Genomic DNA, 17,487 nt, shown 5'->3' with positions numbered 1-17,487 from the left:
TAAAATAATATGCTTCTTCTTAGAACTTTTCTTACTGCAGAGTAAGTACAATTTTTTCGGAGAGAATTCGGAATAAGGGATCAATTCCGCTGACCTTTCAAAATGAAGGATTAATTTCGCTGGCCTTTCGTAATTTGGGATCTTGACATGCGTATTTTTCAGAATAAGGAATTTCTAAGTTTTTCTCTTTTTTCTATTCTATTTTAATATTATTTCCCTCCAATCATTTATCAATGACCTAAATCACCCCTCTCAAATATTTTACTCCTAATTTCTACAAAATCACCGACCTTAATCACCCCCCTCTCCGTCCGCTCCATCTCCCTTATCACGTCCTCATCTGGCAGTTGACGGCCCAGATGGTGCAGGTGTAGGTGGCGGCGCCAAGGTGGGTGGTGTTATAAGCAAAAGTAGTATTTTGAGCAACTACTTACTCCAATTGCTGAGCACCGTAATAATCAAAGTTTGGAAGAAAGCTAAAGGAAAGGAATATGCACTTGATTGGAAAGTTTTCTGATGTCCTCTATTAAAGTTACATAAACTAATTTATAGAAACGTACTGGGAAACTACCAACTACTACTAAACAAGAGAACTACCCACTAATATGCATAATTGACAGAAACTACTTCAAACATAATCCTTCAAGTATGATGGTGTGCGAGTGGAGCGGTTGGAGCGATGAGTGGTAGTCTGGTTTTGGGTGGTTACATCAGTCGTGGGTGGAGTTGTATCAGGTGGCGTCGGCAGGGGAGCCGCGGCGGTCGAGGGCGGAGGGGGAGGGGATGGAGATGGGGAGGGTGAAGAGGATGAGGAAGGTGATCCAGCCAAGGATTCGTTTCCAGCTGAGCATTTATTTTGCTGGCCGTGTTTGTACATGGCAGGAAACTGTGTCGGTGATTTTGTAGAAATTAGGAGTAAAATATTTGAGAGGGGTGATTTAGGCAATTGATAAATGATTGGAGGGAAATAATATTAAAATAGAATAGAAAAAATTGAAAAAATTAGAAATCCCTTATTCTGAAAAATACGCATGCCACGATCCCAAATTACAAAAGGCCAGCGAAATTAATCCCTCATTTCGAAAGGTCAGCGGAATTGATCCCTTATTCCGAATTCTCTCATTTTTTCATATCTATCTTCCTCATGTATTTTGGAAAATATATATAGGTTTCCACCCACTAAAATACATAAATTTATATTGGTAACATTTTTTTTAGAGCGGACTGCACTAGAGGGCCCTAACTTTTCGGCTTGTTGCACCGGAGAACTCTAACTTTAAAAAATCCCATCACAGGTATCTAACAAAATATATAATCACAAACCTTGTGTTTTTTGCCATTTTTCGGACGAAAATGTCCAAATGGGTCGAAGGGCAATTTATTCTCTTTGCCATTATTCTGTATACCTATTCTGCACACCTACTCTGCTGTGTAAGAGATGTCAAACATCCTATAGTCTATTTTTCCATTATCCTATTTTCTTTAGTATTTCTTTTTCATCTTTCTTTTATAAAGTAGTATATTATCTCTCATCTTTGTTATAAACTAGTATATTATCTCTCCCTCTCTATGGATTTCTTTACTTTCATCCCTTACTTCTTCGTTCGTCGGCTTGTGAACCCCAAGCATCACCATACCTAACTCGACCTTTTTACTTACTTCTTGTGTTAGTTTTTTTTTAAGTTGTAACGTAACGTATGCGATTTCCCCTTTCACTTGGCGCCAGCGAGTTAGGAGTTTATTTTGGGGCAAGGGTTTACGGATTCAGTGGTATCCACATTTTAGGGGATTTCATTTGAGAGAGAAATAGTGATTTATTTGTTTTTTTTTAGAATATCATTCATATTAATTTGCAATTCTTGGTTGAATTTTATTTAGGGTAGTCAAGTCAGGTTTTCTAGGGTTACAGTCGGGCATCTGAATTTTTATTTTTTCCAATTCAATTCCTAGTTGAATTTTATGGTTGTAGGGTTATAGTTGGGCACCTGGAATTATGATTTTAGGTTTTGTGCTATTTTTCGGCGAAATTGCAATGCTGATTTGAATTTTGTAATGTTGAATTGAATGTAGGTCGTGTTGCAATGTCTTCTTCTTCTCAATCTTTCGGGTCAAGCTTCAATTGGGATTGGCCTCGGCCCGAAATTGTGAATTGTAATCACGATCTTGAGGCTGAGCTTGTGACATCTAGGATGGCTGCTAACCCGGGTAGACGTTACTATCGCTGCCCAATATGGAAGGTTAAAATGATGTATTTTGTTCGTTTTTCCATTAGTTTTGTTGGATGAAAATTTAACAACAAAGTATTCTGCAGGAAGATGATTGCAAGTTTTTTCGATGGGTTGATGTGGGCCTATCCCCCAAGCCAAGACAGTTACTTTCAGAGAGTGAAACTTGAACGAGACCAATTCGAATCTGAGCTTAGAGCCAAATCGCTACTTGAAGGTGTTATTCAAGAGAAACTGCGCATGAAATGTGATGAGTTTGAAGCCTTGAAGTTACAACTGGCCATGAAAACTGCAGAGTGTGAAGATTTAACGCTAAAAATTGCTAAAACAGCAACAACTTCCCGAAAGTTAAAAATCACAATCTTGGTGCTATGCATTGTAATTTTTCTGCTTTTATAACAAAACTATGTTGTGTTGACTACTTCGTTATGTAATAATGTTGATTACGTTTTCTTTTCATACGAATGAAGTATTCAATAACTTAAATCGTGAAAGAAGTATACAACTATCACTGAAATCACATGAAGTTATTCAACAAATGAATTATATTTTACTTAAATCACGAAAGAAGTAGTCAACTATGATTTAAATCACATAAAGTTATTCAACACTATAACTTAAATCACGAATGAAGCCTAACCCTAATTGACTCTATGACTGAAATCACGAATGAAGTATTTAAACTATGACCGAAATCACGAACTATGTACACAAATGAAGAAAAAAGCAGACTTAGTTCTATATCACATTGCACCACCAAAATATATCATCATATTTGTAACATCTATATCATGCCACCAAAATATATCATATGTCATCATTGCCATCCAAATACAAAATACAAAACAGAGTAGTTTGTAACTTCACCAGGCTTAACATACAAAGCAATATCATCGCACTGCCACAAAATATTAAGCAAAAACAAGTATTTTTGTAACATACGAACACTGAACCCATTCCAAACAAACACCATGTTTTTATAGTACGTAAGGCAGTCAATCTTGATCACCGCGGCGACCACATCGCTGAGGGTGAGTCCTGGCTCTGGTCCGAGTGCTAGGTCCCGGATCAGAAACATTAGGCTGCAATAAATAGTATAGTATATATGAGAAATCACTGAGTACGAGTAGAGAATATAGTTTCAGATGCTTAATGAATACTACCTCTTGGCGTTGGCGATTGTTTGACGATTCAGGAAAAGTACTCTCACCACGCTCACGCGACCCGGTGTGTTGCGAACTCTCCCCAACCGCCGCACGAGCATCTGTCCGAGGATCATTGCTGCATGTCCTCCTATTATGACCTTCTTGACCGCACCGGCGACATCGCATCACGAACGTTCATCGCAGTGACTCACCTCCGTCCGCATGAAGGCGAATCTGGGGCTCCTCACGCCTCAATTTCTTCGGCCTACCACGCTGTCGCTTTGACCTCGGGGGTGCCAGTTCCAATGCACCATAAGAACTCTTGGGCCAATTGTCAACCCCATTGATTGGGTAAAAGACATTTTCGTACAACATGCTCATTGTTGACTTCAAATAATAGCGGGAGACGTATCTTGTCACATCCTCGCCATTCTTGTTGATTGTTGCGATAGCATGAGTGCACGGGATTCCTGTTAGCTGCCACAATCTACAGGAGCATGTAAAAAATCGCGCATGTTGACAACATATTGCCCAGACGGCCCTGTTACTTGGTACGAAGACTCTCCGTTCCAAGTAGCCCTCCACGATGAAGCCTGCGAGTACCACTTATCCACAAGCTCCTTGATAACAGGAGGGACTGCGTGATCGTAGATTTTGATCCACTGGCCCTCTGATCTGAATTCTTTCCATCTGACTGGAGCGAATGTCCTCCAACATGCTGATAATTGCTTTCTCTCGAGCCAATGCAACCTTCGAATTGAATGTCTCACATATGTTGTTGAGGAGCACATCACAACAAGTATGTGGAGAGAAAAATGCCTTGACCCACTTTTCTTTGGGAGCAACTCCAGTCAGCCACTGATGTGCCTGGGGATACTCGATCTGCAAAGCAGCCATCTTGTCCATATAATGTTCGAGGGTGGTACTCGAAGTAATTTCCCACAACCATTCTTTGAAATTTTCCCCGACGATCTCTTCTTGAAATTGTTGTATATGTGCTGAACACAGAAGCGATGCTCACTCTGTGGGAATTCCTCAACAATCACCTTAGCAAGACCCTGACCACCGAGTGGAGCACGACAAAACAAAAATTACCACAATTTCACAGTGACAGTACATACTGTATTGATATAATAACAGATAAAACTAAATCACGTCCGAAGTATATTATGTAATAGTGAATTCACATTGGCCATACCTTTTGTTGGTCAGACATAAACACATATCGTGGGTCATTTGCATGCAACTCAAGGACGTCAGACAAGTATTCCACGAACCACTTCCACTGAACATAGCTCTCGGTCTCAGTCACAGCCCAAGCAATCGGCCACCAGCCATTGTTGGGATCAATTCCCATTGTTGTCATGAGCTGTCCTTTGTACATTCCTCGCAAGAAACAAGCGTCGAAGAATATAATTGGCCGACAGAACTGCTTCCATCCCTTTTTCAATGGACCTAGACAGCAATAGAACCTCAGGAATCTCGGACCCACGGTTCCAGAATCCCTCGAATTCTCATAATGTATATGTACGCTGGAATCAGGGTGCGTCCGCTCCAGTTCGACTTTGTAGTAGAACAAGTTCTTGTATTGGGTAGCCGCAGAGCCGAATATGTCGTCCAGTGCATGCTCTCTGGCCCGATATGCCTTCATCCTACCTATCTTCAACCCAAAATCTTCATCGACACACTGCCGTATAGCTGCCAGTGGAATGTGAGGGTTGGCTTTGATCTTCTCCATGTAACGCTCACCTAGCCACTTTGCCGTCGGCCACTTCTGATCCAACACTTGGGAGCATGTGTGCGCGTGATCGCGTTGCATATTCATCACCACATAATCCCGCTCGTTGTGTGATTCGAGCTTCCTCAAGTAAACATACCATTCACAGCCTTGCCCTCTACAATCGCACAAAGTTTGTCGCCGTCATTTCTTTTCACGTGCACCCGCCTTCTGGACATTATTGCGTACTGCCTCAACACCTCATAAAAGAAATCTCTATGCTTAAAAACATGATCAGGCTTCCACAACGGTAACTCATTAGGCAGGAGCTTGAACGGAGTGTACTTTATGCCTCTCTTCTTCAAGCCCTCCAAATCTTCAAGATCATCAATATCTTGTAGCTCATCCACAAGTTTTTCCTCGAAAAGTGGGTTATCTGTCACGTTCCTCTTTTCCACATAAGGCGAATACTTCCTCCGTCTTTTCTCCCCTGACCCCCATGACCCCGGCTGGTCTTCACGTTCACCCGTCTGGTCTACAGTCTCTGCCTCCTGATTCACATGTTGTTGCTGGAAAATGGATTCGTAAAATGATGTAAACAGTTGATCATCTCGGCACATGTGTGCCAACGAGATAAAATGGTCAACCTCTTCATCTTCATCATCAGTCAGCGGTGCCTCGTTATGGAGATGGCAGCCGTCCGGAACGTAATCAAACGATGGAATGTATACGTCCTCTGGAGGTTCTACTTCCGGTTCATCACGTACTTCCGGTCCAACCTGTACTTCCGGGAACTTCTGATCCAGCTTGTACTCCTAGTCCATCATGTATTTCATGGCCAGCATGTTCCACATCACGTCCAAATCCGGACATTAGCAATTCATCCGAAATCTCCTCTATAATGGGAACTTCCGACTACGGTTGACATAGCTTCGTCTGAAAAATCCAGGGTCGGCTCGTACACAGGGTCGTCAACAGCTATGCATTCTGGTACGTCAATGGCTTCAACATGTTGCACATCTTGGCTATGAATTGATTGTCCCATCTGATTTAAACATTAAAATCACAAATTAACACCATATATACAAAGATAAATCACATATGAAAACCAAACATAAATCAAAAATCACAAACATAATTCAAACATAGTTCAAAGCTGTGTACTAACCTCTGAAATGCTCTATGGTCCAACATCTCTAACTTGTTCAACATCTTCTTCTACCACAGGTTGTATATCTGCTACGGAGGTGTGAATTGGAGGAGGCAACGATTGGCCAGTAGGAGGACCTGACATGGAATTAGCTGACGGTCTTGGGGTTGGGACATCCTGCAATATCAACATAAAACATAAATCTCAAAAAGACACAATATTTTCAATCACGATCACAAACAATACCTCAACTACGTCCTCCTGCACGCATGCATGGACTTCTCCTTGTCCAACAACTCCATCTACTGCATCATTCTCTGAAACCTCCACCACAACAGCTTCGGCTTGTACTCCTTCTACACTACATGATGCAAATGCATCCATCAAATTCTTACTTGCTGCCTCATCTTCCCTCTTCCATTCCCGACGTTTGTCTTCTAAACTTTTGGTCAAAAACTCTTCAAACTCAACATCCCTAGGGTACCACTCAAGCATCAATAATGGTGCCGATGGTTTCCTCTGTTCGTCGTGCTGATGTTTCCTCCTTTTTGGCTGTCGCTTCGGCACAATTGGTTCTTATTCGTCAATCTCTTCAATGACCACCGTGGATTTTTTACAAGCTTTGACAAATGTTAGTAACTCCTCCGCTTCTTCCTTTCGCTTCTTGAGTAAGGCGGCCGCCGCAGTCATCTCCACGACATAAATGTTAACTAGCTTTGTGCTAGTAGCCGCGACTTCGAGAAAAGAGGCCATATGCGGATCGTCAATAATGGTAAGCAATGGACCTCCTATGTCAACTCCCATACAGTCCTCACTGTACCTTGGATGAACATAATAGAACTCACAAACGGTTTTCCTATCATACCTCAACCACAACACCATGCTGGACAGATCTAACAGCTCGAATTGGTTAATATTGCAAAAATCAAAGAATGTCAAATGCCCCCCAACATACTTTTTCTGTTCATTTATTTCGAACATTGACCCTCCATGATGAAAAGCAACAGAAAACATCCACGGACGCTCCCCTGTTAGGGTTTTGTATAGAGTTAGAAAAAATCCAAAATTAAACCAAGAAATATCACAAATAGAACTACAAAATTTCCAAATTAAAACCCTCAAACAATTTCACAAACAAACAATTGTAGGATCCCTAAATCACAGTCAAAATCATTTTGTGTTTAACATAGGTGAACGATTTGTGCAATTTCAAATCTGAACTTACTATATTCCTCCTCGGGGACAAAGAATTCCAACCGAGGGTCGCGGAGGGTCCATGTTTCTGGGTCTACGTCGACTACCCTGGGTGATGTCGGAGGTGATGGTGAAGACGGTGGCGTTGGCGGCTTCTTTTTACGCCGTGACGAACGGGATGAGGACGCTCCAGCGGAACTTCGATTCCTTTTTGGAGGCATTGATGATTGATAACAATGGCGAGTCGAAATTGGCAGTCGAAAAATGTGGTGAGATGAGAGTTGTGCGAGAAAATGATGAAGTCAAATTTAGAAGTGGAGGAAAATAGGAGAGAGAAATAAAAACCAATTGTTTCAATATTGTCAAAATATCAATGCAGGTTTGATAGAGGTGGCGTCCGTCTGCATTCTGATGGAACAGAGAGGACAAACGACTTGATGTTTCTGTCAAATCAATACCATTCGCGTCAGCCACAGTACATGCAGCAGGAGATGCAGGGACAACATCGTAAAAGGTCCAGTTTTCCCTTTCAAGCCCTAAGGGTGTTATGGTCCGAGAAAACAAGGTTTGTGATTATATATTTTGTTAGATACATGTGATGGGATTTTTTAAAGTTAGGGGTCTCCGGTGCAACAAGCCGAAAAGTTAGGGTCCTCTGGTGCAGTTCGCTCTTTTTTTTATGACTACGGATCACACAATCCTTCAACTTAAAAGTTCACAAATTGGAATGCATCGAGATAAATTATCACCAATTACGAGTTAATCTGGCTATTTGCAAAAATTTGCCCCCGCGGATATAAATGAGTCGGAGAATTTGTCGATACATTGAGTGGTATATTTTGGAGCATCCGCCACGGTGCGTATTGGCACATTCTGGCGGGACGGGTTGTCGATGCGCTGTTGCGACCAGCCCGCCGTAGAGGGACGCTCGCCACGGAGATCACCCCCTTCTGGCTAGCCGACGCGCCAACACCACGTGACACGTTATGGAGGACATCGTTTTCGACCGTTTGGAGGGTAGGAAATATGTGGAAGAAAGTCCAAATGAAAATCGGTAATATTAAAAGAAAAATCTCACTTCTCCAAGTATAACGGTTTATTACTAATTATTTCTATTTTCTATTTTTCCATGTGTCATTGTGATGGTAGGAACTTTTGAATAACGATTTACATAAAATAGCAAAAAAAAAAAATTATGATGTTATACAAATAAAATAATGAGTTATGAAGTTTGTTTTGGTAAGGCTATATATTTTAAATTTTGAGATAATAATCTATTTAGATATCATTATCATTATGATAATTAAAAGACACACTGTGTATAACAATTCATGCAAATATATAAAATTATTTTGTCATTTATACATATGGCTTATATTGTCTTACTGAGCTGAAAAACTCATTAAACTATTTCCTCTCTGTTCATCAATAATTGACATCAGTTAATTTGACACGAATTTTAAGAAATATAATAGAAAGTGGGTGAAAACAATTAGTGGAATGTAGATCCGACTTTTATATATTAATTTTATACTCCCTCCATCGCATAATAGATGACATACTTGAGAAATGACACGGGATTTTAGGAGATTTTGTTTTGTGTGTTAAATGAAGAGAAAGTAATATATTTATTATATTAATGTGAGAGATAACTTCTTCTAAAAAAAGGAAATGTGACATCTTTTATGAGACAAACTAAAAAGAAAAATGTGACATCTATTATGAGACGGAAGGAGTAATAAAATGTAAGTGAATTGAGTTAGTGGAATGTGAGGTTCATTACCAAAAATAGTAAAAAAAATAAGGATGTCAATTAATTGATGACACGAAAAAGAAAATCGTGCCAATTAAGGGGGGGAGGGGGGGTGCACAGAGGGAGTATTATTTAGAGCGATGCTAAATGATCATAATATGACCGGCCATAAAATTAAAATATTAATAAAAATATGTACATCACTTAAATCAGTTCATCTTAAAAGTATAAATTTTTTAACATACCCTTATGCATAAATAGGAGTAGAGTACAATAATAAATAATTTTTGAGAATATTGAATTTTGTTCGTGTATGTTTCTTTGTGTCATATTTCTTTTCAATATTTCTTTTGAGTGAGGCTAAATAGCCATAATGTGGCCAGCTATAAAATAAAATATTAATAAAAATCTGTACATTATTTGAAATCAGTTCATCTTAAAAGTATAAATTTTTTATGACTAATATACCCTTTTGCATAAATAGGAAGTAGAGTACAATTAATAATAAATAATTTTGGAAATATTGAATTGTGTATGTGTAAGTTTTTTTTGCGCTTTTGTTTATGTTTTTTATATTATACTAGTAGGGGCATGTTAGGGTGCCACTACCCCTTAAAATAACATCATACCACCATTCCTAGCCAATCATTTGTACACGTGCCAATCATTGGTCTTTATACAACAATTTTTCTTGTCCAGCAATATCCCACACATTATACAACAATCTATAGATTGTTGTGTAGTGTTTGTAATATCGTTGTGTAACGTTTATAATATTGCTGTATAAGTGGTGTCACGGTGTCACTTTAAGAGTGATTGTCATTTTAACACAAACCTATACTAGTATATTAATCCATTAAGATACTATATTTATATATCTCTAAAACAATTGATAATGATAAAATATGGAATTACCTTAATATTATAACTTAGTATAAACGTTATTTTTTTATTTTAAACAGTACAATTGAAGTGCCTAAATAGAAATAAATTAAGTTAGAGTTAAAGTTAAAGTTAAAGTTAAAGATTAAACTCTATGACGAGATGCGATCAATGTTTAACTAATTTTAAAGAAATAACTAGAGAATAAATCTCAGCCACACAATATGTCAATCCAAAGGCTAAAAATAAAGGAAACAAATCTTTCCTATTTAATTAACAAAAATAGAATAATGGCATTATTGGAAACCAAATTTTATGGTAGAACCACACAATCTCACGCAAAAGTGCTCACACAAAATCAAACTCGGCGATGCCCTCTTCTGCTCCGCCACCGCTCGCAGCACCGGCAGACCTCCATGCCCGCGCCCTTGCCTTCTCTTGCTCCTCTTCCGCCTCCTACAACTTCTTATCCCTCACATCCATCACCGCCAGCCACTAAGAGGTCTCCGACGCCGTCGACGTGGCGCTGCGTTGCAACAACAATATAACCCCCTCTTCCTCGACTAATTTCAATGCCTCAACAAGATATAGCAAGACAGATGCTAATTTGTTGCAATCTTCATCGTTTATGCTCACGCTCAGCAATCTCCATTGTCAATTGCGAAATCTTCACTACAAGAGCTGATTTCTTCATCTCACTTGTTGATTTCACGATCTACTATATCTGTATATCATTGCAAAAGATGGTTTCTCCATTGTCAATTGTTGACTTCATGATTTCCTAATTCAATATTTCATCACAAGAGTTGATTTCACCATCTCATGAATTGAATTATGTGATGATCGAAGATGGTGTACTTTAAGAAAAAATTAGTTCACTTTATTTCACTAAAATATCAAACATCATATTTACTTCACTACAAGCAATATTTACTTCACTATAAACATCATAGCATCACTATATGATCAATATGCTTCACTGAAATGAAAAAAATAGTACACTATAAGGCATGCAGAATATACTTCACTATGTGCACAATATACATCACTATATACTTAATATACGTCACTGAAATGATAAAACAGTGCACTATAAAAAATATTCTTCACTCAAATATCAAACATCATATTTACTTCACTATATGCACTATATACATCACTATACTTTCATTATACTTCACTGGAATGAAAATCGGTACACTATAAACAATATTATTCACTGAAATATCAAGCATCACATTTACTTCACTATAAACAACATGTTAAGTGAGTTTATTTTGTTGCAAACTTGTTTTTAGTTCACTTCTTACATACGTGTAGTTCACTGCATACTTGTTTTAGTTCACTACTATAGTTGTTCACTTCATACCAAAACTTATTAGATCACAATTTTAAGTTGTGAACTATATTTTGTTTAATAATTAACAAGTATTCATATGTGAACTAAATAGATTGAACATAAAGTGAAGTATATTGTGCATATAGTGAAGTATATTGAGTATAAAGTGAAGTATATTGTGCATGTCTTATAGTATACTGTTTTTTTAATTTTTAGTGAAGTATATTGTGCATATAGTGAAGTAAATTGAACATGCCTTATAGTTTACTATTTTTTCACTACAGTGAAGTATATTGTGCATATAGTGAACTATTATATGCTTATAGTGAAGTATAATAACTTTACAGTGAATTACAGTGAAGTAAATATGTTCTATAGTGAAGCAAATATGCTCTGCAGTGAAGTAAATAGTCTAACATAATATTGAATTTTATTGAAACGGATGAGCTTTATATTGAACTAAATGACACATATTATGAACCATATCAGTTTCATACAAATGGTGATGAACGCTTGTAGTTTACAATCATTTTTCCACATCTATATTCATGTTGTTGCTACATTCTTGATAATGTTTTGATGTTGTCGCCAAGTTATTCAATGACTAATGGTTTGCTTCCAACAACATTAATGCGCTGCAATTCTTTGCTCTTAGCCTTTGGAGTATTCCCTTGCTGCTTCTTTTAGGAAATACATTTCCAATCTTGTTCCCGCTCACCATAGAAACAATCATCATATACTTCACTCTAAGGTATATACACTTCACTGAAATCAGAAAACACAAAATACTATAAGACATATATCGTATACTTCACTCTAAGCATAAACTGGTTCACTGCAAAGGTAAAACACTTCACTCTTAACATTTATTAGTTCACTTTAAGCTCTATACACTCTAACCATTGAATACTTCACTCTAGCCATGTTTTACTTCACTGAGATGAAAAAATAAATCACTAAAAGCATGCATCACAAACACTTCACTCTAATCATGAAATACTTCACTCTATGCACATTTTAGTTCACTGAGATGAAAAAATAGAGCACTATAAGCATGGATCACAAACACTTCACTCTAACCATGAAATACTTAACTCTAAGCACGTTTTACTTCACTGAAATGAACAAATAGTGCACTATAAGCAAGGAACACAAACACTTCACTCTAAGCATGAAATACTTCACTCTAAGCACGTTTTACTTCACTGAGATGAAAAAAACAGATCACTATAAGCATGCATCACAAACACTTCACTCTAACCATGAAATACTTCATAATATGCACATTTTAGTTCACTGAGATTAAAAAGTAGAGCACTATAAGCACTGATCACAAACACTTCACTCTAACCATGAAATACTTAACTCTAAGCACGTTTTACTTCACTGAAATGAACAAATAGTGCACTACCATAAGCAAGGAACACAAACACTTCACTCTAAGCATGGAATACTTCACTCTAAGCACGTTTTACTTCACTGAAATGAAAAAATATATCACTATAAGCATGCATCACAAATACTTCACTATAACCATTGAATACTTCACTATGTGCACATTTTACTTCACTGAGATGAAAAAAAACATATCTCTATAAGCATGCATCACAAACACTTCACTCTAATTATGGAATACTTCACTCTATGCACATTTTACTTCAATGAGATGAAAAAATAGTGCACCATAAGTACGGAATACTTCACTTTAACCACAATATACTTCATTGTATGCTCAATATACTTCATCGAAATGTAAAAACAGAACACTATAAGGCATGCATCAAATACTTCACTATAACCATAATTTGGTTCACTATAAAGGTAAAATATTTCACCGTAAACATTCACTATATGCACAATATATTACTAGTTCACCATAAACAAAATATACTACTAGATCACCTCACATACTTCACTATAAATAAAATATACATTACTATAATCATATAAGCACTTCACTGTAATCATGTTATCACAATATAGGTAAAATATACTTCACTATAAACAAAATATACTTCACTATAAACAAAGAATAGGTACATCAATTACACAAAATATACTTCAGTTTCTACAGTTAAACAAAATATACATCACTATAAATAACTATGCATTTAGAATCACATTTTCTACACAGAAATATCGTAAATTAAAATTTAAAATAAAAAATAGGAATGACTCATGATCGAAGCCTTGGAGTATTCCGTCGAGACCTCCGGTTGCATTTTCTTCTAACGTTTAAAACCTACAAAAAATGAAATCTGAATCAGTTGAAGAAATAATAAAAAATGAATTCAAAATTGGTAGGACAACTTGCATTTTGAAAAAAAATTCTGATTTGAATCCGTTATTCGATGACGGAATGAGAGAATTGGATGTTGAGGAAAACGGAATGAGGCGACGACGACGACGGAGTGAATCGGCGTTCTGTGAGAATTTGAGGTTTAGACAAGAGGAGAAGAGCGATGGAGGGCAAAAGGAGAATTTGGAATTGAGAGAGGAATTCAAGTTTAACCCCAATTTCATTTGTTAAATGACTATTTTACCCCCACCTTCTTATAGTGAACCAATTCATTCTTATAGTGAAGTAAAATCTGGATCAAATACATGACTAAGTATCAGCCCTTGATTTCTTGATCTTGTGGCTGAGATTCGTTCTCTAGTTATATACTTAAGGGGTACTTGCCCTATATCACTACTCCATTAAAATATCCTATTATTGCCGGTCATAATGCCGCTATATAGCTTTACGCCTTTACCCTATTACCCTTTAATAAGTAGGCTCAATTTCCACACCCGATTATTTAAGATGCCCTCGAGTTTAATGTCATTGCCAATATACGTTAAATGGATTACCAAAAATTATAATGTTCACATTTTTTTTACTACTACTATATTAAAGGAATATTGGCATCTAATATCACGAAACTTTCAAAAAGTTGGGTTTTTCCCATGAACTTTAAAATTGGCAAATAATATCACGAACTTTACCTTGGGTTTGTTTTTTCCCACGAATGAAAATATTCATGTTATTTTAATAGATTGAAGAACAATTTTTGAGGGTGTGCTTCAAGAAAAACTATCTTCAAATATTGAAAAACTTGAAACTTTCAAAATTGTTGTCGAGTAATTACGAAAAAAATCGGTATCATAGTGTTATTTGTGGGAATTTTTTCATTCGTGGGAAAAAACAAACACGTGGTAAAGTTCATGATATTATTTGCCAATTTTAAAGTTCGTGGAAAAAACTAAACTTTTTGAAAGTTTCATGAGATTAGATGCCAATATCCCTATATTAAAAGTGTTGGATAACCAATGCCATCGATTAATTTGGTATAAAGTTAAATCTCATCCAAACATTATTTATGCCTATTTCATATATTCAACAACTTCTATACGTCTTCGCACATTATTTTTTCTTGGATAACCATGTCTGGACCTGCATTGTCTTTAGATGCATGATTGATGTTGATCAAAATGTAGGGTGATCAGCATCAACTACATCAGCAATGGTGGTGGGACCGAAGAAGAGATCGCGGAGACTATAGGGCCCGAGAGTTGCAGTTGTCTGTGGACCGTCCCAAAGAGCTTGAGCAAAGTGTTGATGAATCCTTTGAGTTGGATGAAAAGAATCCCACCAGACATAGTCGTCGGCTTCCTCGCACAGATCATAAGCCGTCGTCTCCTTCATCCCTCCGCAACTGAATATTCCCCCAAATGGGCCTGATCCGCAGCATGCATTTTTACCTTCTTTGAAACCTATCACAAAGTATATACAATTATTTAATTTTAATTTTAATTCAGATAGGTAGCTAGATTCATATAGATCAAATAAGAACTCAGTCCAAAAGACTAGTCTGATAGGAGAGAGTGTCAATTTAGTCTATATATCCTACACCAGTTATTCTCATAACTGATGTTGGAACATAGATGGTATGTTTGAATTACCGTAGGTGGATGGATCGTTGATCCGTTGAAGAAGCCAAGTGTAGAAATCGGAGTTGCTATACTTGAAATCTTTGAGAAGGTATTCGAGATTATTGAGAAGAGTTGTTAAGGCATTGTTATGTGCTAATGCAAGTGAATTAGCTTGCTCAAAACATCCTTCTTGAGCAATTGATCTCATAACTGGCAAACATCCTAGCGGGGACAGCCCCAAAAACCCGAATTTCCTTGCACCTTTCTTGTACAATTCCTGCAAATTATTTAATAATTAGTCATAGCCAACCTCGTCCAATTAAAATAATCTCACAACTTAATCCTAGATTATATCTTAGTACTATTTTATCTAGGAAAATATAAGTAGCTAGAAAGGACTTACTTGTATTGAGGATGTCAAATTTCCTAACACCATCCCGACATATTGTTCGGGATGATAGAGTTGTTGCATGTTAGGGTTCGCAAGATAACCCCCTAAATAGTCGTTGCTTCCGATGCTAAAATAGTAAACTGCATTCGATATGATTTGTTCTGCTTCCGACGCTCCCATTTTCGTCGTCAAACTCTCCGCCACTTGTTCAAAATATTTCAGTTGCGTGTTTAGATCGATCGCCTATGTATATCAATATCATCACACTTAATTTACACACACATGACATGATCAATATTATGAATATCCAATCTGTGTGTATGTTACCTGTCCCTCATTTGTAGTAGACAGAATTCCACTCCCACCGGATGCAAAGTTAGCACCATGGCTAAGATCATCAGATGTAGATGGATCCAAGAATGGTGGAATCATAGGCAGCTTAGCATATTCAGCTGCATATAATAGTAATTGTATGAAAATCAAATTAAATCAAATAAAACAACCTACTCCTCCATTGGGGCCGCGTTAAAATGCTAACTAATTTTCAATCTAGAATCTCAATTTTGTATGTTAAAATTATCAACACATAAGAATGTTGATATACTTATGTCTTTTTATTGATATTTAAATTTACATTTTGTATTGATAAAGTTACGTATGTGTTGATAATATTAATATACATAATTGAAGTTCGAAGTTCTAAATTGGCAATTAGTTAACATTCTATCACATCAATCCCCTACTCTCCATAATATAGTCTATATATATGTAATATGATGAAGGTGTATACTTACCTAAGTAATCAACGACGATGAGACCGTCGGAGAAGCGGCCTGTGGGGCCCTGAAAAGGGGCGTTCCGACCGTACGGGTCGTAGTTAGCTTTGTTTTCCGGTATGGTTTGGATGAAATTATTGTTGCCGGCATCGACAGTTGAGTCTCCGAATATGAAAAACGCAGACTGTTTCTCTGCTACTGTATAATCCGTAAATAAGACGGGCAGCAGAAGCCACACAAGAATCGCCATCTTTGAGCTGCTTTACTTTAATCAAAGTGCAACATAGTAAATACTTAAAAGGGCGAGGGCGTTTCCACCAATGGACTACTTCTTTTTTTATTCTTTCATACTTTGAAATTTTCATCACCGCGGCACTATCTTATTTGTCTATTTCTTTCTTATTACGGCTTGTTTTCCTGCTCATGCACTTTCCTAAATGTTAATACACTACTCTTGTAAATGGAATTTAACCGGCATTTATTGGACTCATGAATAGTGTGCATTGGCCTGGTGTGTTAGTGTCGGAGGCCACAGCTCTTAGGTTTAAGTCCACAATAACCTTTAAAAATTATGCTTATTGGATAAAAAGAATAAAAAAGAAACTATATTATCGGTTTGCTTTATGAATTCAGATAAGCCTCCTAGTACATTATATGCTGGCTAGATCTCATCAAGCTTGACCCCTTCTTCTCATATTTTAGGCAGTGAGATAATTTCACTATATTGTTAATGTACATGATTTTGGTAAATGCTACTCCTACTACATATTTCAATGAACTCTACTAGAATACACTAAGAAAATACCTAAACCCTTCAACTTAAGAAAATGGAAATGTTTGGATTATTGATTAGTCTTTTTGTACTACGCATTTTTGCTAATTTATTTAGTACTATCATTTTGTAAAACTAGAAAGGAAGTGTCCATCTAATTCTCTAGAACGACTTGTTGTCTTCGATGCAGTTTAAGGAGGATGATTGCATGTTTCCGGTATGTCCATT

At 37.1% G+C, this 17,487-nt stretch overlaps 2 protein-coding genes across 2 annotated transcripts; both read right to left on the bottom strand.

Moving 5' to 3' along the window:
* Window positions 1-3,220: 3,220 nt before the first annotated feature.
* Window positions 3,221-5,108, bottom strand: LOC125189552. Its single transcript, XM_048086819.1, has 7 exons — window positions 4,569-5,108; window positions 4,297-4,428; window positions 4,200-4,252; window positions 3,902-4,120; window positions 3,583-3,857; window positions 3,389-3,489; window positions 3,221-3,307 (listed from the first exon to the last, which is right to left on the bottom strand). The coding sequence occupies exons 1-7, from the start codon at window positions 5,106-5,108 to the stop codon at window positions 3,221-3,223; spliced, it is 1,407 nt and encodes a 468-aa protein (XP_047942776.1).
* A 9,651-nt stretch (window positions 5,109-14,759) lies between these two features.
* LOC125189551 (GDSL esterase/lipase 1-like) lies at window positions 14,760-16,737 on the bottom strand. Its single transcript, XM_048086817.1, has 5 exons — window positions 16,506-16,737; window positions 16,039-16,163; window positions 15,724-15,954; window positions 15,351-15,597; window positions 14,760-15,161 (listed from the first exon to the last, which is right to left on the bottom strand). The coding sequence occupies exons 1-5, from the start codon at window positions 16,735-16,737 to the stop codon at window positions 14,875-14,877; spliced, it is 1,122 nt and encodes a 373-aa protein (XP_047942774.1). The 3' UTR covers window positions 14,760-14,874.
* Window positions 16,738-17,487: the final 750 nt, after the last annotated feature.

This window comes from Salvia hispanica, chromosome 5 (genome assembly GCF_023119035.1).
Source record: "Salvia hispanica cultivar TCC Black 2014 chromosome 5, UniMelb_Shisp_WGS_1.0, whole genome shotgun sequence".
In the NCBI taxonomy this organism is placed as follows: domain Eukaryota; kingdom Viridiplantae; phylum Streptophyta; class Magnoliopsida; order Lamiales; family Lamiaceae; genus Salvia; species Salvia hispanica.
The sequence above is the reverse complement of the archived record's forward strand: the minus strand, read 5'-3'. Positions and strand labels throughout refer to the sequence as shown.